This window comes from Carcharodon carcharias, chromosome 11, assembly GCF_017639515.1.
Source record: "Carcharodon carcharias isolate sCarCar2 chromosome 11, sCarCar2.pri, whole genome shotgun sequence".
Classification (NCBI taxonomy): domain Eukaryota; kingdom Metazoa; phylum Chordata; class Chondrichthyes; order Lamniformes; family Lamnidae; genus Carcharodon; species Carcharodon carcharias.
In genome coordinates, this window is record NC_054477.1 from 61,989,269 (window position 1) to 62,008,763 (window position 19,495).

Genomic DNA, 19,495 nt, shown 5'->3' on the forward strand with positions numbered 1-19,495 from the left:
CTAAAGGCTATTTTGGCCTCCCAAAATCACTATTTGGAAGTAGCATCAGTAACCTCCTGGAGTGTCAAGGTGATGGGGGGCACACTGCTGCCTACCAACTTTGTGACCAGACCCTTCTCCCTACCATAGTCACTACAGGGTGGGGAACGCTTAACGTTGGATGTCTTAGCGCCCGCACACAAATGTGCCATTGCTTCATTACCTTGAGGTGGCAAGGTTTCTGCTGAGCTCAGCAGGTTGACACTGGGAATGTTGGAAACCTGTTTCGCTGAGGGCAGCACACATAAACTCTGAGTATAGGCTCATATCATTATAAACCTGCTGAGAGACGGGCAGATGAAGTTGGATGGTGCATGAGCCTTTTCCATGTGTTAGCACACCTCTCCTTAAACACCACACCTTCAGCTGTCAAGAATGCAAGCGAGATAGGAGCACACCCCTGTCTCAATCATTCAGAGCCAAGAATGCACATAACGGGACCCTATGAGGCATGGGAATGAGGTTTGTTTCACAAGGACATTTAACATGAATGCACAGGCATCACTGATATAGAGCATTATGTTGAAATGGGACACGGGAGGTGGTGGTGTAGTGCTATTGTCACTGGACTGGCAATCCAGAGACTTTGGATAGTGCTCTGGGAACCTGGGTTTGAACCCCACCAAGGCAGATGGTGGAACTTGAATTCAATAACAAAAACCTGGACTTAAAAGCCTAATGACGACCATTAAAAAAAAACCATTGTTGATTGTCAGAAAATTCCTTCTGGTTCACTAATGCCCTTTAGGGAAGGAAATCTGCTTTCCTCACCTGGTCTGGCCTACATATGATTCCACACCCACAGCAATTGCCTAGCAAGCAACTCAGTTCAAGCGAAATTAGGGGTGGGCAGTAAATGCTGGCCTAGCCTGTGATACCCACATCCCATGAATGAATAAAAAAGGTCAGGTGGTAGCACACTGCACAGAAGAGAGGCCCAGGATAGAGACAATTACCATAAGTGGGTACAGGGCCCAAGGTATCACACGTGATTGACAGTAACAAAGCTCATCAGAAGAAGGAGGCAAAGGCAAGGGGAGACATGAAATGATTGTGAGTGTATTTACATTTGTGAACATTATATACATGTGGTTAACACCCGTGCCAATGTTGTGGAACTATATCTCCTTCACTTTCTTTACCCCGCGCTATGTCTTGGTGCTCCCCCGACATCCAAAACGGCGGTGGAGGCGGCTTGCTGACTGCTATGCCCTGTTGTCTGTGATGACCTTGGCAGGCATCCTCTGGAGGGCCGAGACCTGGAGGGTCTTGGCCTGCTTTGGGTGTCCTGCTGTGAGCCAGGTGCACTCCCCTTGGCCTGTGAAGCTGGAGCTGGTGGGGCCACAGGAAGAAGGGATTTGGATAGGGCTTGACACTCCAAGAGTCAGCTGGGTGCATGGCCCAGGGTGTCGAGCTGCTGGTCCCCTTCCCTATGGGTGGCTGAGGCCCCTGGTTGACTTCTTGAGGAGAAGGGGCAGCTGGATTGAGATTGAGGGGCCCTGCAGTCCTACCCATTGACGCTGATGGATGCCACCAATGTCCTGGACCAAGATCTCCACGGCGGCCACCAACCTACCAGTGTTGACCTTGGTGCGTTGGCATGCCAGCGCTATCACTTCAGACTGAAGGTGGACGGACTCCTCCATAGTGAGTTGTAATCTGAGGAGTACAGCTAACATCCCTTCCTGATGTTTCCGTGCTTGTCTTTGCAACTCCAGCAACTGATTTAGGACTGAGTCTGGAGGCTCGTCATCGGACTTGGACTCAGCAGAATCGTGGCTTCCAATAGTCCTCTGAGTGCTGGCGACCTCGGATGTCCCTACCTCTGCCTGCTGTGGAGTAGATGGTGATCTGTACTCACCAGATTGTGACCCCGAGGCTACTCTAGAACTAGGTCCCACAGAGGTGTATCTCTCTGCATTGGTGGAGGGTGTGGTTGAGCGCTATGATGAGTCTTCTAAGGTGTTGTCCTCAGAATCCTCAATCGAAGTGTTATCAGGGCTGGATTTGAGGTCCTGGCCCTCAGGAGCTTTCCAGAAGTGCCTGTGAAAGAAAGGAGAGACAGTTAGTGTGGCCAGTGACTCTGAAACAGGAGAAATTGCTCACAGTGTGATTGTCTGATGGATGTTGTAGTGCAGGATCCTCACCTGGGTGTGTGCCACTGACCTCATCATCAGCACATGCACAGTTTATGTCCTCTCTGGCCAGCTCTATGGCTCTGTTCTCAAGTCCGTGAGAAACTTGATCTTGGGAACTCCATCCCTGGTATGGGACCTCTCCTTCTTATTGTGAGCCAGTTTCTCCTGCATGAAGACAAATGGAGAGAGTTTGAGCAAGACGCATGCGAGGGCAGATGTTAAGGATACCTGGCATGTGTGGGTGGCGAGTGAAGCCCTGGACAGGATTCGGATGCAAGCTCCAGAGGAGATGAGGCCAGATGAGATATGAGGATGTGAGAGAGTGAGTAGGGATGTCTCTTGAAGTGGAAGATAGTGAGATCCTTGTGAATGTATGATGGGCTTGTGAGTGTGTGAGAGTATTGAGAGTGATGAGATGGTTGACTTACCACTGTGGAACAGATGAGACTGTTCATCCTGTTCCTGCACTGGGTGGCTGACCTTTTCTGCAGGACGTTTGTACTGACCACCACTGTGACCAACCCCAAAGCCAGATTGGTCACCTTGGTGGAACTCCTGCAGGCAGAGCAGGGGTAGAGGACATTGCAGGGGGCTCTGACAGCATTCAACAACACTCTAGTGAGGCGCCACTGCATTTGGGCGCAGCACACTTTCTGCCATTGGGAGTCATGTGTACGCTGGAGTTGCTGCAGAGAGTGTGAACACTGTGCAAAGGCGCCATTTAAATATGGCGTTTGAAGGTAGGGAGTGGTAAGGTCATGGTGGGGTGGGCAAATGCTGCCTGCTAGCAGAACAGCATGTTACCTGTGGATGAATAATTAATCAGCTGCAATGCGGATGACTTTTTTTAAAATTCATTTGAGGGATATGGGTGTCCCTGGCTAGGTCATCATTTATTGCCCATCCCTAGTTGCCCCTGAGAAAGTGGTGGTGAGCTGTCTGCTTGAACCACTGCAGTCCATGTGGTGTAGGTACACCCACAGTGCTGTTAGGAAGGGAGTTCCAGGATTTTGACCCCACAACAGTGAAGGAGCAGTGATGTATTTCCAAGTCAGGATGGTGAGTGACTTGGAGGGGAACTTCCAGGTGGTGGTGTTCCCATCCAACTGCTGCCCTTGTCCTTCTAGGTGATAGTGGTCATGGATTTGGAAGGTGCTGTCTAAGGAGCCTTGGTGAATTCCTGCAGTGCATCTTGTAGATGGTACACACAGCTGCTACTGTGTGTTGGTGGTGGAGGGAGTGAATGTTTGTGGATGTAGTGCCAATGAAGCTGGCTGCTTTCTCCCGGATGATTCGCCGTAAAAATCAACCAAAAAGCCAGTGTGTGGAACATCGTTTTTCCTGCCTGCTAATGGACTTCGCGCATTTCAGGGAAACTCCCAGCCCTAGGTGTGGATAGGCCATTCCTGGTGCAGCCACCTGCTGCCAGTCACCTGTGCCTCCTGTGGGTTGCCCAGCTGGGGGCTGGCACTCTTGTTGTTCCTGCTGTTGCTGCTGTTGCATGTCCCTCTCTTCCTTTGTGTTGCTCCTCCTCCTCACAGGGGCAACAAAGACTGGGTGGATCAGTTGCATGTCAGTTAGTCTCTCCCCCTGTTCTGTGTGTTGGCCTGGGAGTCAACTTCCCCTGTGATCCTCTCCTTTTTATTGCCCTTTGAAACATCAGCAATGACCCTCTAAGAGACCTTGCTGAAAGCCCTCCAGCAGAATTGGCTCTGACAGCCCACCAGAAGAATTTGCTCCCACCCTTAGAGGGTAGCCACTGCAGACTGGCAATGACTTCTCCCCTCTCTTCCATTTTGGTCAACAGGAATCAAGCAACCACCTCGTATGGCTGACTTCCAGAGGTGGCACTGATGCCTCACCCTTGGTGCCAGCAGCTTTAACTGGTCAGGAATCTGAAGGCAGATGACCCCTGTGCACTGATCATAAAATCCCATACTCTGAATAAAATCCCAGTCAATTGCATGCAAATCACTGCTAAGTACCTTGTCAATGAGCTTCATTGACTTCCTACCACATTACAGTGGCAATGCCAGTTTAGAGCTTTTTCGCTGCTGGCAAAATGTGGAACTGATGTCACAACGTCTTGGTTCCAGGTGAGTGTTTCCCCTCCTGATTTTTTGGTTCTCCCTCCCTCCCAACCACCACCTCCACCCCTTGTTCCGAAAGGCCTATAAAATTCACTCCATAATTACTATCCAGTGTCTTTTCTGATGGGGAGTATGGATATTGACCAAGGCAGGCTTGGGTTCAGCTATGATATTGCCCACTGTAAAATAGCGCTCTGGCACTTGCTCGTTGGGTGGAATTTTATGGTCCCATCGTGGTGGGGGTGGAGCTGTAAAATGCGGCGAGCTGTTCAAAAGTCCATTGACTTCGGTGGGACCGTAAAATCCCACCGGCGAGAAAGTCCACCCATTATTTCACATATAAGAAATGACTATTTGAGCCGGTCGCTGATGACGATGAGAACTTTTGGAACTAAATACCTGTAGAAACACGATCTGGGAAGCTTCTTATCCAAACAAACAAACTTTATTTACACGATCTTCCCTGGCTGCTTGTATCCAGCCAGCCTGTTATATAACCAACTTTCCTGGGAAACCCCTCCCTAGAATCTATTCCCCCATGCTAGCCACACTTTGGTTGAACAAATCACGTGATCCCTACTCAGTTGAACTGGTCTTAAAGTGACAGTCATCACAACACCAGTATAAGTCAGTGGCTTCAGTGTGGGAGGGGCAGAGCATTGAGTTCAATGGAAAAAACAGGAAAAGCAAATAGACTGATTTATTATAGAATATCATGACTATGTGTAAAGCATTTCCTTAAAGTGGTTTGTTAGCTAAGAACTTGTGCGTGTCCGCAGCCTACTTTTAATTTGCAAATGATTCAATTTGAATATAACACAGCAATTGAGCTTTATTCTTAAACAAGGTGAAAGTTAATTTATTATGAAACTACTGCTGGAAGTTACTTAAGTGAATGTGATAAAGTTATTAACTAAAATACAGTACAAAGGTTAAAATTCAGGTAAAGATAAAAAAAAATGCTTAAAGATGAGATTTGAAATCAGTCTCTGTGAGATATTGTTGTGGGCTCCTTGCTTGAATTCCTCTTTCTGAAGTGGAGGGATTGAAATTTGAGATTCAGTTTAGCAGCTGTGATGACTTCTGCAGTGGAGTAGTCAGTGTTTGCCTTTTTCAGGTGGACTCAGCAGGTCAAGCAAGTTTTGGGAGAGAGAGAGACAAGGTTTCTTGTTGCTCACTAGTTTGGCATTTGAAGATTGCCGAGATTCTTCTCAGCAGAACAACAGTTGATCCTCTTTGACTCCCAGTGGCAGAGAGAAAGCCCTCTGATGATGTCGCTCAGAGCTCTTCCTGGAAGTTCTGCACACAAAGTGGCTGTCCTCAGCCAGACTTTATACAGTTTAAAACTTAAAATGGCTGCTAAATTAATTTTCAAGGAGTCATTGCTTCGCCAGGCGAATAAGTTAATTATGTTGTGGTCGTTTGAAGTCCCTTCCTGTCTCCTGTTCTCTCAGAAGTAAAGGTTTTTTTCATACATTTTAGAAGATTCAATGGACAGCCCTGGAGGAGTCTTTGCAGTTTTAATGACTTTTCATTGACAGTTCTAGAGATGTGAGTCTGACTTGGTTTGAATAAATGCAAAAAGGTGTTACGTTGTTTGTCCATGCTTACATTTTGAAATAGGCTTTTAAATTCAATGTAAATGTTTGAAAACAGAAATGTGCCTTTAAAACAGTTGTCCTTAAAATCGGTAATATCATAATTACACATTTGTGACAAGAAACAAATACTTGATGAAAGATTCATGCACAGAACCACAGAACAGTTACAGCACAGAAGTAGGCCATTCAACCTATTGTGTCTGCACCAGCTCTCTGAATAAGCAATTCACCTTGTGTCAGTCTCCCACCTTCTCGCCGTAACCTTGCACATTATTCCTTTTCAGATAACAGTCTAATTCCCTTCTGAATACCTCGATTGAACCTGTCTCGACCATACTTTAGGGCATTGCATACCAGACTTTAACCATTTGCTGCGTGAAAAAGTTTTTCCTCATGTCGCTTTTGCTTCTTTTGCCAATTACTCTAAATCTGTGCCTTCTCATTCCCGATCCTTTCATGAGTGGAACAATTACTCCCTATCTATTCTGTCCAGACCCCTCATGATTTTGAATACCTCTATCAAAGCTTCTCTCAGGCTTCTCTTCTCCAAGCAAAACAGCCCCAATTTTTCCAATCTATCTTCATAACTTAAGTTCCTCATCCCTGGAATCATTCTTGCGAATCTTTTCAACATTCTCTCCAACGCCTTCACATTTTTCCTTAATTGTAGTGCCCTGAACTGGACATAATATTCCAGCTGAGGCTGATCTACTGTCCTATACAAGTTCAACATAACTTCCTTGCTCTTGTACTCTATGACCCTATTAATAAAACCTAGCGTAACATGCGGTTTAAGCAAATGGACTGCACTAAATTTAAAAAAATCAAGGCTCCTTTATTCCACCGGCATTGAAACTGTATGAACTGTCAAGTGAAACTGTAACTCCAAGAAACAACCATTGACAGAGGGTATTCATCATTGATGTTCCAGATCTCTGTCCGAGTCGGGCCCTTGGCACCTTGGCGCAGCACTCACCAAACGTGTTCTGGCTTGTCCTGTGGCTCAGCTCCTGGCTGCAGTCCTGTCTCCCTCTCCCACTGTGAAGCTTCTCAGACTCAAGGATGCTGCCAGTCAATCTGACTAGGTCCCAATTCTCCTCCCTGGCTCTTGAGCCACCCTCAGGGGCTTCCAGCGGCCCTGGACTCCTGCCACACTGCCACTCACAAAATGTCCTGGCTTTGTCCTGGATGCAAATTCTCCCTTGCCCCACGGCATCTGGCCCTGCCTCTCAGTTTACGAAAGACCCTGCTCAGTGTCCCACAGGGGTCGACCAGTTCCCTTGGTTGGTGCTGTCCCCACCATTGCCACCTGCTGCCGGATGCCTCGCTGAACTATGATACTGTGTGCTTTATTAACCACCCTCTCAATCTGTCCTGCCACCTTCAATGACTTACGCACATATACACCTGGATCTCTCTGCTCCTGCAACTCCTCATACCCTTTATTTTATATTGTCCCTTCATGTTCTTTTTGCCAAAACCACAATTAGCAAAACTGCCAAGTGTCAGCCAAGGATAGGGGGCAGATTTGGTTTGGCTAGAATCAGGGGGTGGAGGATGGGTAGTTGGTTCTTCCCCTGGGTCTTGTCTTCATTTTGTACAGCACAGTAACCTTTCTTCATAGGTTGATATTTTCATTTAAGTTCAGTCAGTTTCTCCTGGTTTGACTCTTATCTACTACTTTTCTTATTTGCAATTTACAAATCTTTTTCCTGATGTAACTTACACATTTCCGATACTGTTGTAAGCAAGGTTGTCACTTTGTAGGCCTCCATTTCACACACTTCCATTTTCTGCTTTGTGTATTCTTTGAACTGTCCAGTCCCACTAATTAACTAAGTAGCTTGCTATTTACATCAAAGTTATGAGATCATCTGTCAGATGTTAAAACACCAACAATTCACAACTGAATTATATATAAAGTACAAAATAAAGAAGCCCAGACATTTGCTGCTATTTTTTTAAAGTGAAAGAACCTTTCCTGAGAGAAGCCAAGTGAAGTCAATTTGGAGACATTTTCAAACTCCAACCAGAGGAAGCACTGTGACCTTTAAGTTTATTTAATTTCTTCTTTCAAATTGGTGGCTTACACTTGCTGGGTTTCATTGTTAGGTGTTTCTCTTCAATACTTACTTTTCAGGCTAGTTGCAAGATGGCAATATTTGTGCACTAACTAAAATTCTTGATTAATTTCAGGAGTCTTCTGAGGATATTACTTCTTGGTCAAGGATTATCCATGCTATTATGTGGAACTGCAATCAGCAGTCAATATTTGACGGATTACTTTGCTGTGAACACCCCAATGCTTCAGGGTTTTATCAACTATCTTCTACTTTTCCTGGTTTACACAGGAATGTTGATGTTCAGGCAGGGTATGTAGTGAGCAAGACAAAGAAACAGTTTGAAATGTTCAGAATCATGAGAATATGCAGTACAATTTTAAAATAATTGAAGAACCAAAACTGCTGAAGTGCTAATTCAATTTTACTTTTAATCAGGCAATGACAATTTACTGCAAATACTGAAGACAAAATGGTGGAAGTATCTTCTGCTGGGATTAATTGATGTTGAAGCTAATTACCTGATCGTCAAAGCTTACCAGTATACAACATTAACAAGTGTTCAGGTATGTGTTCAACCTTATGAACCTGATTACTACAGTTGTCATATCCTGTATTTCCCTATGTACAGGTGGGAAGAGTTTAGTAAATAATTAATGCTCCCAACTTCCTCTTTTCTGCCGTAAAGCCGAGTTCTGGTCAGGTATGGCTCCATGAATCACAGCATCCATCTGGCACCTTACCCAAGTAGACAACCTTTTTAGAGTGACTCTAGGCAGTAGTAGGCTTTACTCATCCTGTCCTTACCCAGTGCCCACAACGATTATTTGACAACAGTCAGGGGTGGGGATCCTGACGTATTTTCCCCTTTTTACCTTGGTAATGCTGATGAATGGGGATATTAATCACTGCTTCCCTGGTTGAGATCAGCAAACATAATACTGAGAGACTTATCTCTGCGTGATTCAGTACCCTATTATGTGATGCATTTATAAATTAAACCAATAATTACAAAAATAGAATGGTTACAGCACAGAAGGAGGCTCTTCAGCTTGTTGTACCAGCTCTGTGCACGATCAAATTAGCTGGTCCTACTCCACAGCCTTTTCCCTGAAACTCTTCAAAGTTTTTCTCCTTAGGAGTTTACCTGTTTCCCTTTTGACAGATATGATTGAATCTGTCTCCACGACACTCCCAGGCAATACATTCCAGATACTCACCACGCACTGCATAAAAAGAAAGCTTTTCCTCATGTAGCTGTTGTTTCTTCAGTCATTCATCTTATACCGTGTCCTCTGCTTCTTGATCCTCGCGCCAATGGGAAAAATTTCTATCTACTCTGCCTAGACCGCTCATGATTCTGAACACCTAAATCTCCTTTAAAATTTCTCTTGTCTAAGGAGAACAGTCCCAACTCTTCCAATCTACCCAAGTCCCTGAAACCATTCTTATAAAGCTTATCTGCATCCTCTCTAAAGCCTTTACATCCTTCCTAAAATATGGACTCAGAATTGATTGGACACAATACTCCAGTTGAGGCCAAACCAGTGTTTTAAAAGGTTCATCATAACTTACTTGCTTTTGTACTCTGTGCCTCTATTTATAAAACTTAGGCTGTGTATGCCTTTTTAATTGCTTTCTCAAGCTGCCCTGCCACTTGCAACAATTTGTGCACATATACCACCACACCCCTCCAACTCCATCCTGGTTTCTCTGTTCTTGTGACCTCTTTCAAATTGGACCTGTTTTTTTTATTGTCTATCCTCTTTCTTGCTACCAAAATGTATCCTTTCAAACTTTTCTGCATTAAATTTAATTTGCCTCCACTTGTCTGCCCATTTAATCAGCCTATATCCTCTTGACATCCATCAATAACTTTCTCACAGTTTGCAATACCAAGTTTTGCGTCATTTGCAAATTTTGAAGAGATGCTCCATACACAAGTCTAGATCATTAACATACATCAAGAAGAGCAGTGGTCCTAGCACTGATCCATTGTATACCTTCCTCCAGTCTGGAAAGCAACTGTTCACAACTACTCCCTGTCACTCAGTCAACTTCATATCCATGCTGCCACTGTCCCTTTTATTCCATGAGTTTCAACTTTGCTGACAAGCCTATTATATGGCACTTTATCAAATGCCTTTTGGCAGTCCATATACATCATGGGCAGAATTTTTAGGTTGGCATGCGGCTGATCCGCTCAAACATAAAATAGGGCATGGGCGAGCGTCCCAATGTCATCCCGCGCTCACGCGATATTTTGGTTGACAGATGCACGCAAAAGTCAGAAACACACCCGCTCACAATTAAGAAGGCAATTAAGCCCATTAAAGTTGTAATTTTCTTGATTTTTGTGCGGTCCATCCAAGCTTATGGTTGGTGGATGGGCGAATCTGCCTGACAGGCTTTGCATTTTGATGAAACCTCATCCAAGGATGGGATGAGGTTTCCATTATTAAATTAAAAAAAATAAAAATGGACAGAATTTTCATCATGTATTTGTTAAGGTGACCGATTCTGATGCGTGGACATTTTTTTCCGGATTTTAAAATCTTTATTTATCGTTTTTAAATTCTTCAGCTCCTTGAAGCAGCTCTCTGCCTTCAGGGAGCTTTCATACAGCGCCCACCCCCCACACCCACTGTTAATTGGCCAGCCAGCGCAAAATCGCAGTCAGGGGCCGATCCCGGGGGCGGTCTGTTCCCTGGCAGCTCCCGGTCTCAGCGATTGCGCCCGGACACCAATTTAAAAATCCTGCCCCATGTCAACTACATTACCCTCATCAACCCTCTCTGTAACCTCATCAGAAAACTCTATCCAGCTAGTTAAACACAATTTGCCTTTAAAAAATCTGTGCTGGCACTTACTTCAATTAATCCATACTTGTCCAAGTGACTGTTAATTTTGTCTTGGATTATCCTTTCTAAAAGCTTTCCCACCAACAAAGTTATACTGACTGGCTTGTAGTTTATCCTTGCATCCTTTTGAACATTTTCAATCCTTCAGTGCTCTGGCACCACACCTGTATCTAAGGAGGATTGGAAAATTATGGAGAGTGCCTCCGCAATTTTTTCCCTTACTTTCCTCAATATCCTTGGATGCATCCCATCTGGCCCCCGGTGACTAATCAACTTTAGATACAGCCAGTTTTTCCAAATACTCCTCCTTACCAATTTTAGCTCATCCAGTGTCTCAGCTACTTCCTCTTCCACTATGAATTCAGCAGCAACTTCTTTCTTGGAAAAGGAGATGCAAGTTATCATATAATACCTCAGCCCATGATGTCCTCTGCCTCCATGTGAATATTCCATTTTTGGCCCCTAGCCAGCCCCAAACTACCTCTTACTAACCTATTACTATTTATATGCCTTTGGAGGACTTTTAGATTCCCTTTTGTGTTGTCTGCCACTCTTGTTTCATATTTTTTTTTACTTTTCTTATTAATTTTTCACTTTCCCTCTGAGCCTTCTATCTTCAACCTAGTTCTCACTTGTATTATTCACCTGACCTCTGCCATATGCATCCTTTTTCCTGCTTCATTTTATTATTTTGTCATCCAGGGAGCACTTGCTTTGGTTGCCTTACCTATCCCTCTCATGGAAATGTATTTTTACTATACCTGAACCATCTCTTCTTTAAAGACAGCTTATTGTTCCATTCCAGCTTTGCCTGGACAAGATCTGTTCTCACCCCATGGAAATTGGACGTCCTCCAATTAAGTAGTTTTACTTTAGGCTGTTCTTTGTCCTTTGCCTTCCTATTATCTACTATCTATTTCCTATTTCTCATTTACTGTCGGTTTTTTATGTATCAAACTTTTAATGTAGCCAGGTCTCTGGAACTTGAGATTTCCCTGCGTTCATTACATGTGCATTTTGTCTGTTGCTCCAGGCCTGAGTCCATCACTCTATTTCCACTTTTTCCCTTCTTTATGTTTCTTTTCTCTTTAACCTTCCAAGGTCCCTCTTTTCTATCATTATGCCTCCTTTCACTTCTCTCTCAGGCACTCTGCCACCCGATTCCGCATCCCAACCTTTCAGTGCTCCTCAACCTTCCTGCTCTCTTGCCACCCTCCCAGGTTGGGCTCCCTCTTAGAAAAACTTACAGCTTCCTTTTGTGTCTCCCTCAGCATCCTCTGAATGGTTCATTGAGGCATTTGGTACTGGCTCTCTATGAGCAGCAAAACTGATTGCCCCATCGCACACTCTCATCAACCATCCCACCTTATGCACCCATTGGAGGCTAATCTTGCCAATGTCCTTCCTGTCCAACCCATCCCTCCCACTGCTGATCTTGTGGACTCTGTTCTCACCACCCCTGAAAACATCTCCCTCCAGAATATCCATTCACTTATGAACAAAGCCCTTGCTATCCGTGAACTTAATGTGGGCAATTCTATTGATATCATGAACTCAACAGGCTTCTGGCTGAGGAGTGATGACTTCACTAGCTCTCGCACTCACTCCCTCTCGCATACACTCACTTCCTCTCCCGTTCATTCTCATACTCACTCCCTTTGGGCCCTGAAGGTTTGGAAGTTAATATCATTGAGGACGAGTTTGGGACAACTGTGAAAGTGCCCAGATGCACTTCCTCGTCACCCCGTCTAACTCCAGCTGACCTGAGCTTCGCTGTTGCTGCAACTGCTACTCCTCCTGGCCTCCCCACTCTGCCATCTTGATGTGAAGGTGACTCCTGTAGTCCATTAGTGAGCCAGCACCGGCACTGAAGAGTAAGAGTGTGGTCAAGAGTGGATTACATCACCCAGAATGCACACTGGCTGTCAAAACAAATGGCAGCATGGACACGGGCTCTCGCTCCAGGACAGTTGGATCTTGAGTGTTGGTCCCAGAGCAGAATGCCCAATGCACTCTTGTGTGTGAGTACATTGAGGCTGCTGCAGCCACTTGAGGCAGGGTGGTGCTGCCAGTAAGGCAAAAGCAAAAGCTGTGAGTTGAGCCTGGGCCCCCCGAAGGCAAGGTCCCTGGTGTCTTGCCTCTTGTGCACGCCTCTTCTCCTGGGACTTAGCTTCTGCTGCATCCCTCCCTTCCACTAGCTCACTCAGCAAAGCTTCATATAAGTTTCCCCACTCCTCTAACCCTGAACACACATCTTTCTTTAGTTTTTCTCTTGTCTCCCTCATGCCTTCTCTGAGCTCATCTTGTCCTTGAAACCCATCTCCTGTTCCTCATGTTAGCTGATGTTATTAATGGCTCTCTTTTTTCAAGTGTTGTCCCTTTCTCCTTTAAATCTCCCAACATCACTCCTTTCCTCAAAAAACAAGTCTTGATCCAGCAGCCCTTGCCTTCCAAAGCACCATCCCATTTCCAACCTCACTTTTCTGTCCAAAGCCCTTAAATGTGTAGTTACCACCAACGTATCCAGCTTGACTGAAGCTCCATGTTTGAATCCTCCGGTTGGTTTCCGTCCCATAATCATATCCAACCGGCTCTTATCAAAGACACAAATGACATCATGTGTTGCGACAAGGGTAAACTATCCCTCAATTTTCTCAATCTGTCTGCAGCCTTTCATATGTTTGACCACACCAACCTCCTTCAATACCTTTCTATTGTCATCCAACTCGGTGGGAATGCTCTCACCTGGCTCCACTCTTATCTATCTAATCATAACCAGAGTATCACTTGCAATGGCTTCTCTTCCTGCTCCTGTACTGTTACTTCTGGTGCCTTTCAAGTTCTCATCTACCTGCTGCCCCCTCGAGGACATCTGAAAGCACAGCATTAGTTTTCACATGGAAGCTGGTATGTTGACAACACCCAACTCTTCATCACAGCCTCTTTCAACTCTTCCACTGATGTTAAATTATCACACTGCTTATCTGACATCCCGTACAGGGTAAACAAAAATCTTCTCCAATTAAATGTTGGAAGACTGAAGTCATTGTTTTGGTCCCCACTCCAAATTTCTATCCCTAACTACTGATTCTATCCCTTTCCCTGGCAACAGTCTGAGAATAAATCAGTCTCTTTGCAAACTTAGTGTCAAATATGACCCGAGATGAGCCATCAACCACATATTCATATCATCATTAAGATGATTTCACCTCCATAACATAGCCCAATAGCCCCTGTCTCAGCTCATCACCTGTTGAAACCCCTGCCTTTGTTACCTCTGTGCGTGACTATTCCAATGCACTCTAGGCTGGTCTCCAACATCCTACCCTCTGTAAACTTGAGGTCATCCAAAACTCTGCTGCCCATGTTCTATGTCGCATCAAATCCTGTTCACTTATCTTCCCTGTGCTCACTGACCTACATTGGCTCCCAGTCAAACAATATCTTGACTTTAAAACTCTCATCTTGTTTTCAAATCCCTCCACAGTCTCGCCCCTCCCTATCTCTGTAGTGAGCTCCAGTTCCACAAAACTCCAAGATATCTGCTCTTATTTAATTCTGATCTCGAGTATCCCTGATTTTCATCATTCCACCATAAGTAGCCATGCCTTCAGCTACCTAAGCCCTAGGCTCTGGAATTCTCTCCATACACCACTCCGCCTCTCTACTTCACTTTCCTCTTTTAAGATCTTCCTTGAAACCTACTTCTTTGACCAAGCTTTTGGTCATCTGACCTACTATCTCCTTATGTGGCTCGGTGTTATATTTTGTTTTATAAAGCTCCCTTTTAACTATCTTGGGACATTTTAATATGTTAAAGGGGCTATCCAAATATAAATTGTTGTTTCCAAGGCATGCCTGTAAATAGTTGATCAGGTTCTGTCTCATTACTCTAGCTATATTGCACAGCGGGAGCCAACTTTGTAAAATATTGCCTCTATTTCTAAAACAGGGAAATATCAGGAATGGCAGTAATTGTCCTGAGCCTGCCCCTGCCCCACCCACCTATACTCTTATGTTCTTATGCCAGTGGAAAGCCAAAAACAACAGGATAAATCTCAACAGGAAAATGGCTTAAGTTAGCCAGCACTTCCGCCAAGTAAATCTGATGGAAAACTGTTAAACATGCAACTCGCAGGAAAAGCCTGAAATAGAGAACAAACTCTCTTTAAATGCTACATTACTCATTGAATTTCAAGTGATTTAGATTGTGTAACAAGGTGGAGAAATGTTGTGCTTCCCAGTGCCAATGCACAAAGTAACAATTCCTGCTAATGGTTCAAATTTAATTTTAGCGTGAAAATTTCCAATGGACTCAGTAGATGCTAGAAAGAACAAATGGTAAATAGATTAAAACACAATCGCCCAGAAATTTGGAAGCGCCTATTTTTAGGTGCCTCAAACACAGAGTACTAAGAGCCCATGCTTGGACTGGGATGTGCTAGGAGCCTGGGACTTTGGGCTTCAGACCTTATTTCAACGTCAAAGATGCAACGGTGGAAGCCCACAAATGTTCAGGTCAACGTTCAGGTAAGTGATTTGGTAAGATCGCAGAGGTCAGAAAGAGGAATGGCTGGGACTAGAGTGCAATTGGGCAGCAGGGTGGGGGATAATGCTAGGTGGTCAGGACAAAATATCTTGGGGGTCTGCAGTATTGCAATGGGCCTTGTAGTGCAATCAGATGTGTAGAACTATTGGGGTCAGCAAAGAACATCGCAGGGGTCTTCAGTATTATTGTGGGATTGGGAATGTTATTGGAGGATGCTTGGAGTTGGAGGTTGGGGTCAAAGAGAGACCGGGGTGGAAAGGGGCCAGGAGGATGTGTAAGGTCTGAGATATCGGGAATGGGAATGGGGATGATTAAGGTGTGTACTAATTTCTCTTTTGTTTCATGCTGCTTAGCATTGGTTTTCCTGAGGCACAGGTGCCATTTTGGACACAAAACAGCACCCATTCTGCCCAAACCATAGCACCACAGAGCTGAATTTCCAGTCCACTCTTTCTGTAGGTAAATATAACTTGTTAACATGTATTTGTTGTGCCCTTTCAGCTACTAGATTGCTTTGTCATTCCTGTGGTGATGTTCCTATCATGGTTTATCTTACGTTCAAGATACAAAGTCATCCACTTTGTGGCTGTTTGCATGTGTTTGTTGGGCGTTGGAATTATGGTTGGTGCAGATGTTTTGGCAACAAACCATCAAGGATTAGGTAAGATCATTGCCTGGACCTGGAATTGTATGAAATGTTTTTGAACAGTGCTCAGAGTATTGAATGAGCTTATGAATGTAAACAAAGCACAGGTTGAGAAAAGAACATTCAACATACAAACCTAGTCCTTCCATGTATAATCTACCTGATCATGAACTAGCTGCTCCACTTAATTGTTCTCCTAAGGGAAGCTTCTGCATATTTTTCCAATTCCAAAGTGAAATTCCAGAATATCCACACATCGATATCATCACTATTTTAACCTAGGCTAATTGCTGTCCAGTATATTTAGAGGAGCATTCACATACAATGACACACAGGGAAAGATCATCTTGCCTATCCAGTCTGTCCTACACAATTATGATACCTTGTGTATCAAAATAAATACACTCCAACCCACCCAAAAACAGATAAAAACCCAGGTCAATTCGAGGGATAAAAATTCTGGAAAATTCTTCTCAGGCCAATCTAAGTGATCAAAACTAGTCCAGGAGATCACTATAGGCTTGAATGCCTACCTTTTATAAGTGGTGATCTTCACTCCAGCTAGAAATAGGTCCTGCTCTCACTTGAAGGAATTCAGTGAATCGGTATCAACCGTGTGAGTTGGCATTCTGTTCCTGACCTCCTCTCATCTCTGGGGCATCCGACAGATGTCAGCTTGATAACATAAGACAGAATCAAATACTAAGGAGAAGTGCAAAAGGAAATAATAGAGGACAAGGGACAACATGAGAACAGATTGATGGCTAACATAAAAGAGAGTTCTCATAGGCATATTAACCGTGAAAGGGTTGTCAGAGGAGCAGTGGGCCCGATGAGGGACCAAAATGGAGAGCAATTGGTGGAGGCAGAAAGCACATCTGAGATACCAAATAAGTACTTTGCATCAGTATTTATGAAGGAAAAGGACTTTTCCAAACATATATTAAATGAGGAAGTAGCCTGGATATGAATGATATTGATATAGGTTGTAAACAGTTGAGGCCCAAGCACAGATCACTGTGGCATGCCACTTGCCACAGCTTGCCAAACCGAAAAAGACCCATTTATATCTGTTCTCTGCTTCCTGTTTGTTAACCAATCTATGCTAATATGTTACCTTTTCACCATATTTTGTGTAGTAACCTTTGATGTGACACCTTATTAAATGCCTTTTGGAAATCCAAGTACACCACATCTACAGGTTCTCCTTTATCCACCTTGCTTGTTACTTACTCAAAGAACTGTAATAAATTACTTAAACACAATTTCCCTTTCAAAAAACAATGTTGACTCTCTCTGATTCCATTATGATTTTCTATGTATTGTACTATAACCTCCTTGAAATAGGTTCTAGCAATTTCCCTGTGCCAGATGTTAGGCTAACTGGACTTTAGTTTCCTGCTTTCTGTCTCCCTCCTTTCTTGAATAAAGATGTTACATTTGCTATTTTCCAATCTGCTGTGACCCTTCCAGAACATAAAGAATTTAGGAAAATTACAACCAATGCCTCTACTATCTCTGCAACCACTTCTTTTAAGGCCGTAGGATGCAGGACATCAGGTCTTGGGGACTTGTTAGCCTTTAGGTCTAATAGTTTTCCCTGTACCTTTTCCTTGGTGCTGGTGATTGGTTTAAATCCCTCACTCCTTCCGCCTCTTGATTTTCAAGTATCTTTGGGAAGTTTTCTAAGTCTTTTACAGGAGTTGTTCTATTGTTCGAATTTAATTCTTGAAGGCTGGGTTTCGCAAGCCTTGGGAAATCTAACAGCTACACCCAGATGGGAACTGTTGGATCCAGGAGGTGAGCGCCTTTCCACTTAGCTACTGGTACCAGTGTGCCCATGTGGGAAACCATCTGCTATTGTGCAACATCCCTCTTCTCCCAGGCTTCTCCAATAGGCATGCAAATTTCCTTCCATATCCCCACCTGGGCCCACTTACTAGAATGGTTCCAGAGATGAGGGATTACTGTTATCTGGATAGGCTGGAAAAGCTGTGCTTGCTCTCCTTGTAGCAGAGAAGGTTAAGAGGAGCTTTGATCATCCTGTTCTGCTGTGGCTCGTCCTACTAGGAGATATGCTGTCATGGTATGTCATGCTTGTATTTCTTGCTCCATCCTCACACATCCTCTGTAGCTTGTCTGCAACCATTCAACTTTGATAGAGGTGTTTAAAATTTTCTTTGGTTCTTTCATGGGATGTGAGCATTGCTGGCATGGCTAGCATTTGTTGCCCATACCTAATTGCCCTCTAGAAGGTGGTGGTGAGCTGTCTTCTTGAACCGCTGCAGTCCATGTGGTATAGGTACACCCACAGTGCTATTAGGGAGGGAGTTCCAGGATTTTGATTCCGTGACAGTGAAGGAATGGCGATATATTTCCAAGTCAGAATGGTGAGTGGCTTGAAGGGGGACTTGCAGGTGGTAGTGTTCTATGCATCTGCTTCCCTTATCTTCTTGTTGGTAGAGGTCACAGGTTTGAAAGGTGCTATCGAAGAAGCCTTGGCTCCTTGCTGCAGTGCATCTTGTACATGGTACACACTGTTTGTCACTGTGCATCAGTGGTAGAGAGAGGGAATGCTTAAGGCGTGGATGGAGTAATGATCAATTGGTCTGCTTTGTCCTGGGTGGTGTTTTTGGAGCCGCAATCATCCAGGCAAGTGGAGGGTATTCCATGTGCCTTGTAGATGGTGGACAGGCTTTGATAAGTCAAGAGCTAATTACAGAATTCCCAGCCTCTGACCTACTCTTGTAGCCATGATATTTATATGGTTGGTCAACTTAAATCTCTAGTCAATGTAACCACCTGGACGTAGAAGATGGGAGATTCAGCAATGGTAATACCATTGATTATAGAGGGATGATGGTTAGATTTGCTTTTGTTGAAGATGGTCATAGGCTGGCACTTGTATGGTGCAAATGTTCCTTGCTACTTATTAGTCCAAGCCTGAATGTTATCCAGATCTTGCTGCATATGGACACGGACAGCTTCAGGACCTGAGGGATCATGGTGAACATTGTGCAATCATCAGCAAACATCCCCACCTCTGACCTTATGATGGAGAAAAGATCATTGATGAAGCAGCTGAAGATGGTTGGGCCCAGGACACTGTCCTGAGGAACTCCTGCGGTGATGTCCTGGGTCTGAAATGATTGGCCTTCAACAACCAAAAGCATCTTCCCTTGCACTAGGTATGACTGCAACCAGTGGAGAGTTTTCCCGCTGATTTCAATTGACTCCAGTTTTGCTAGGTCTCCTTGTTGCCCCATTTGGTCAAATGCTGCATTGATGTCAAGGACAGTTACTCTTACTTCACCGCTTGAGTTCAGCTCTTTTTTCCAAGGCTGTAATGAGATCAGGAGCTGAGTAGCCATGGTGGCACCCAAACTGAGTGTCTATGAGCATGTTATTGCTGAGTAAGTGCCACTTGATGGCACTGTCGATGACACCTTCTATCGCTTTGCTGAAAAGCAAGAGTAGATTGATGGGGTTGTAATGGGTTGGATTGGATTTG

The 19,495-nt window shown here is 44.3% G+C and overlaps 1 protein-coding gene across 1 annotated transcript in view; it reads left to right on the plus strand.

The window, feature by feature from the left end:
- The window catches only part of LOC121283886 (solute carrier family 35 member F2-like), a 90,676-nt gene that overhangs the window by 47,753 nt on the left and 23,428 nt on the right, over positions 1 to 19,495 (plus strand). The window contains exons 2-4 of the mRNA XM_041198688.1: positions 8,048 to 8,240; positions 8,367 to 8,494; positions 15,840 to 15,999. Coding sequence (XP_041054622.1) covers positions 8,048 to 8,240; positions 8,367 to 8,494; positions 15,840 to 15,999 — 481 coding nt within the window. The remainder of the gene's footprint in view (positions 1 to 8,047; positions 8,241 to 8,366; positions 8,495 to 15,839; positions 16,000 to 19,495) is intronic.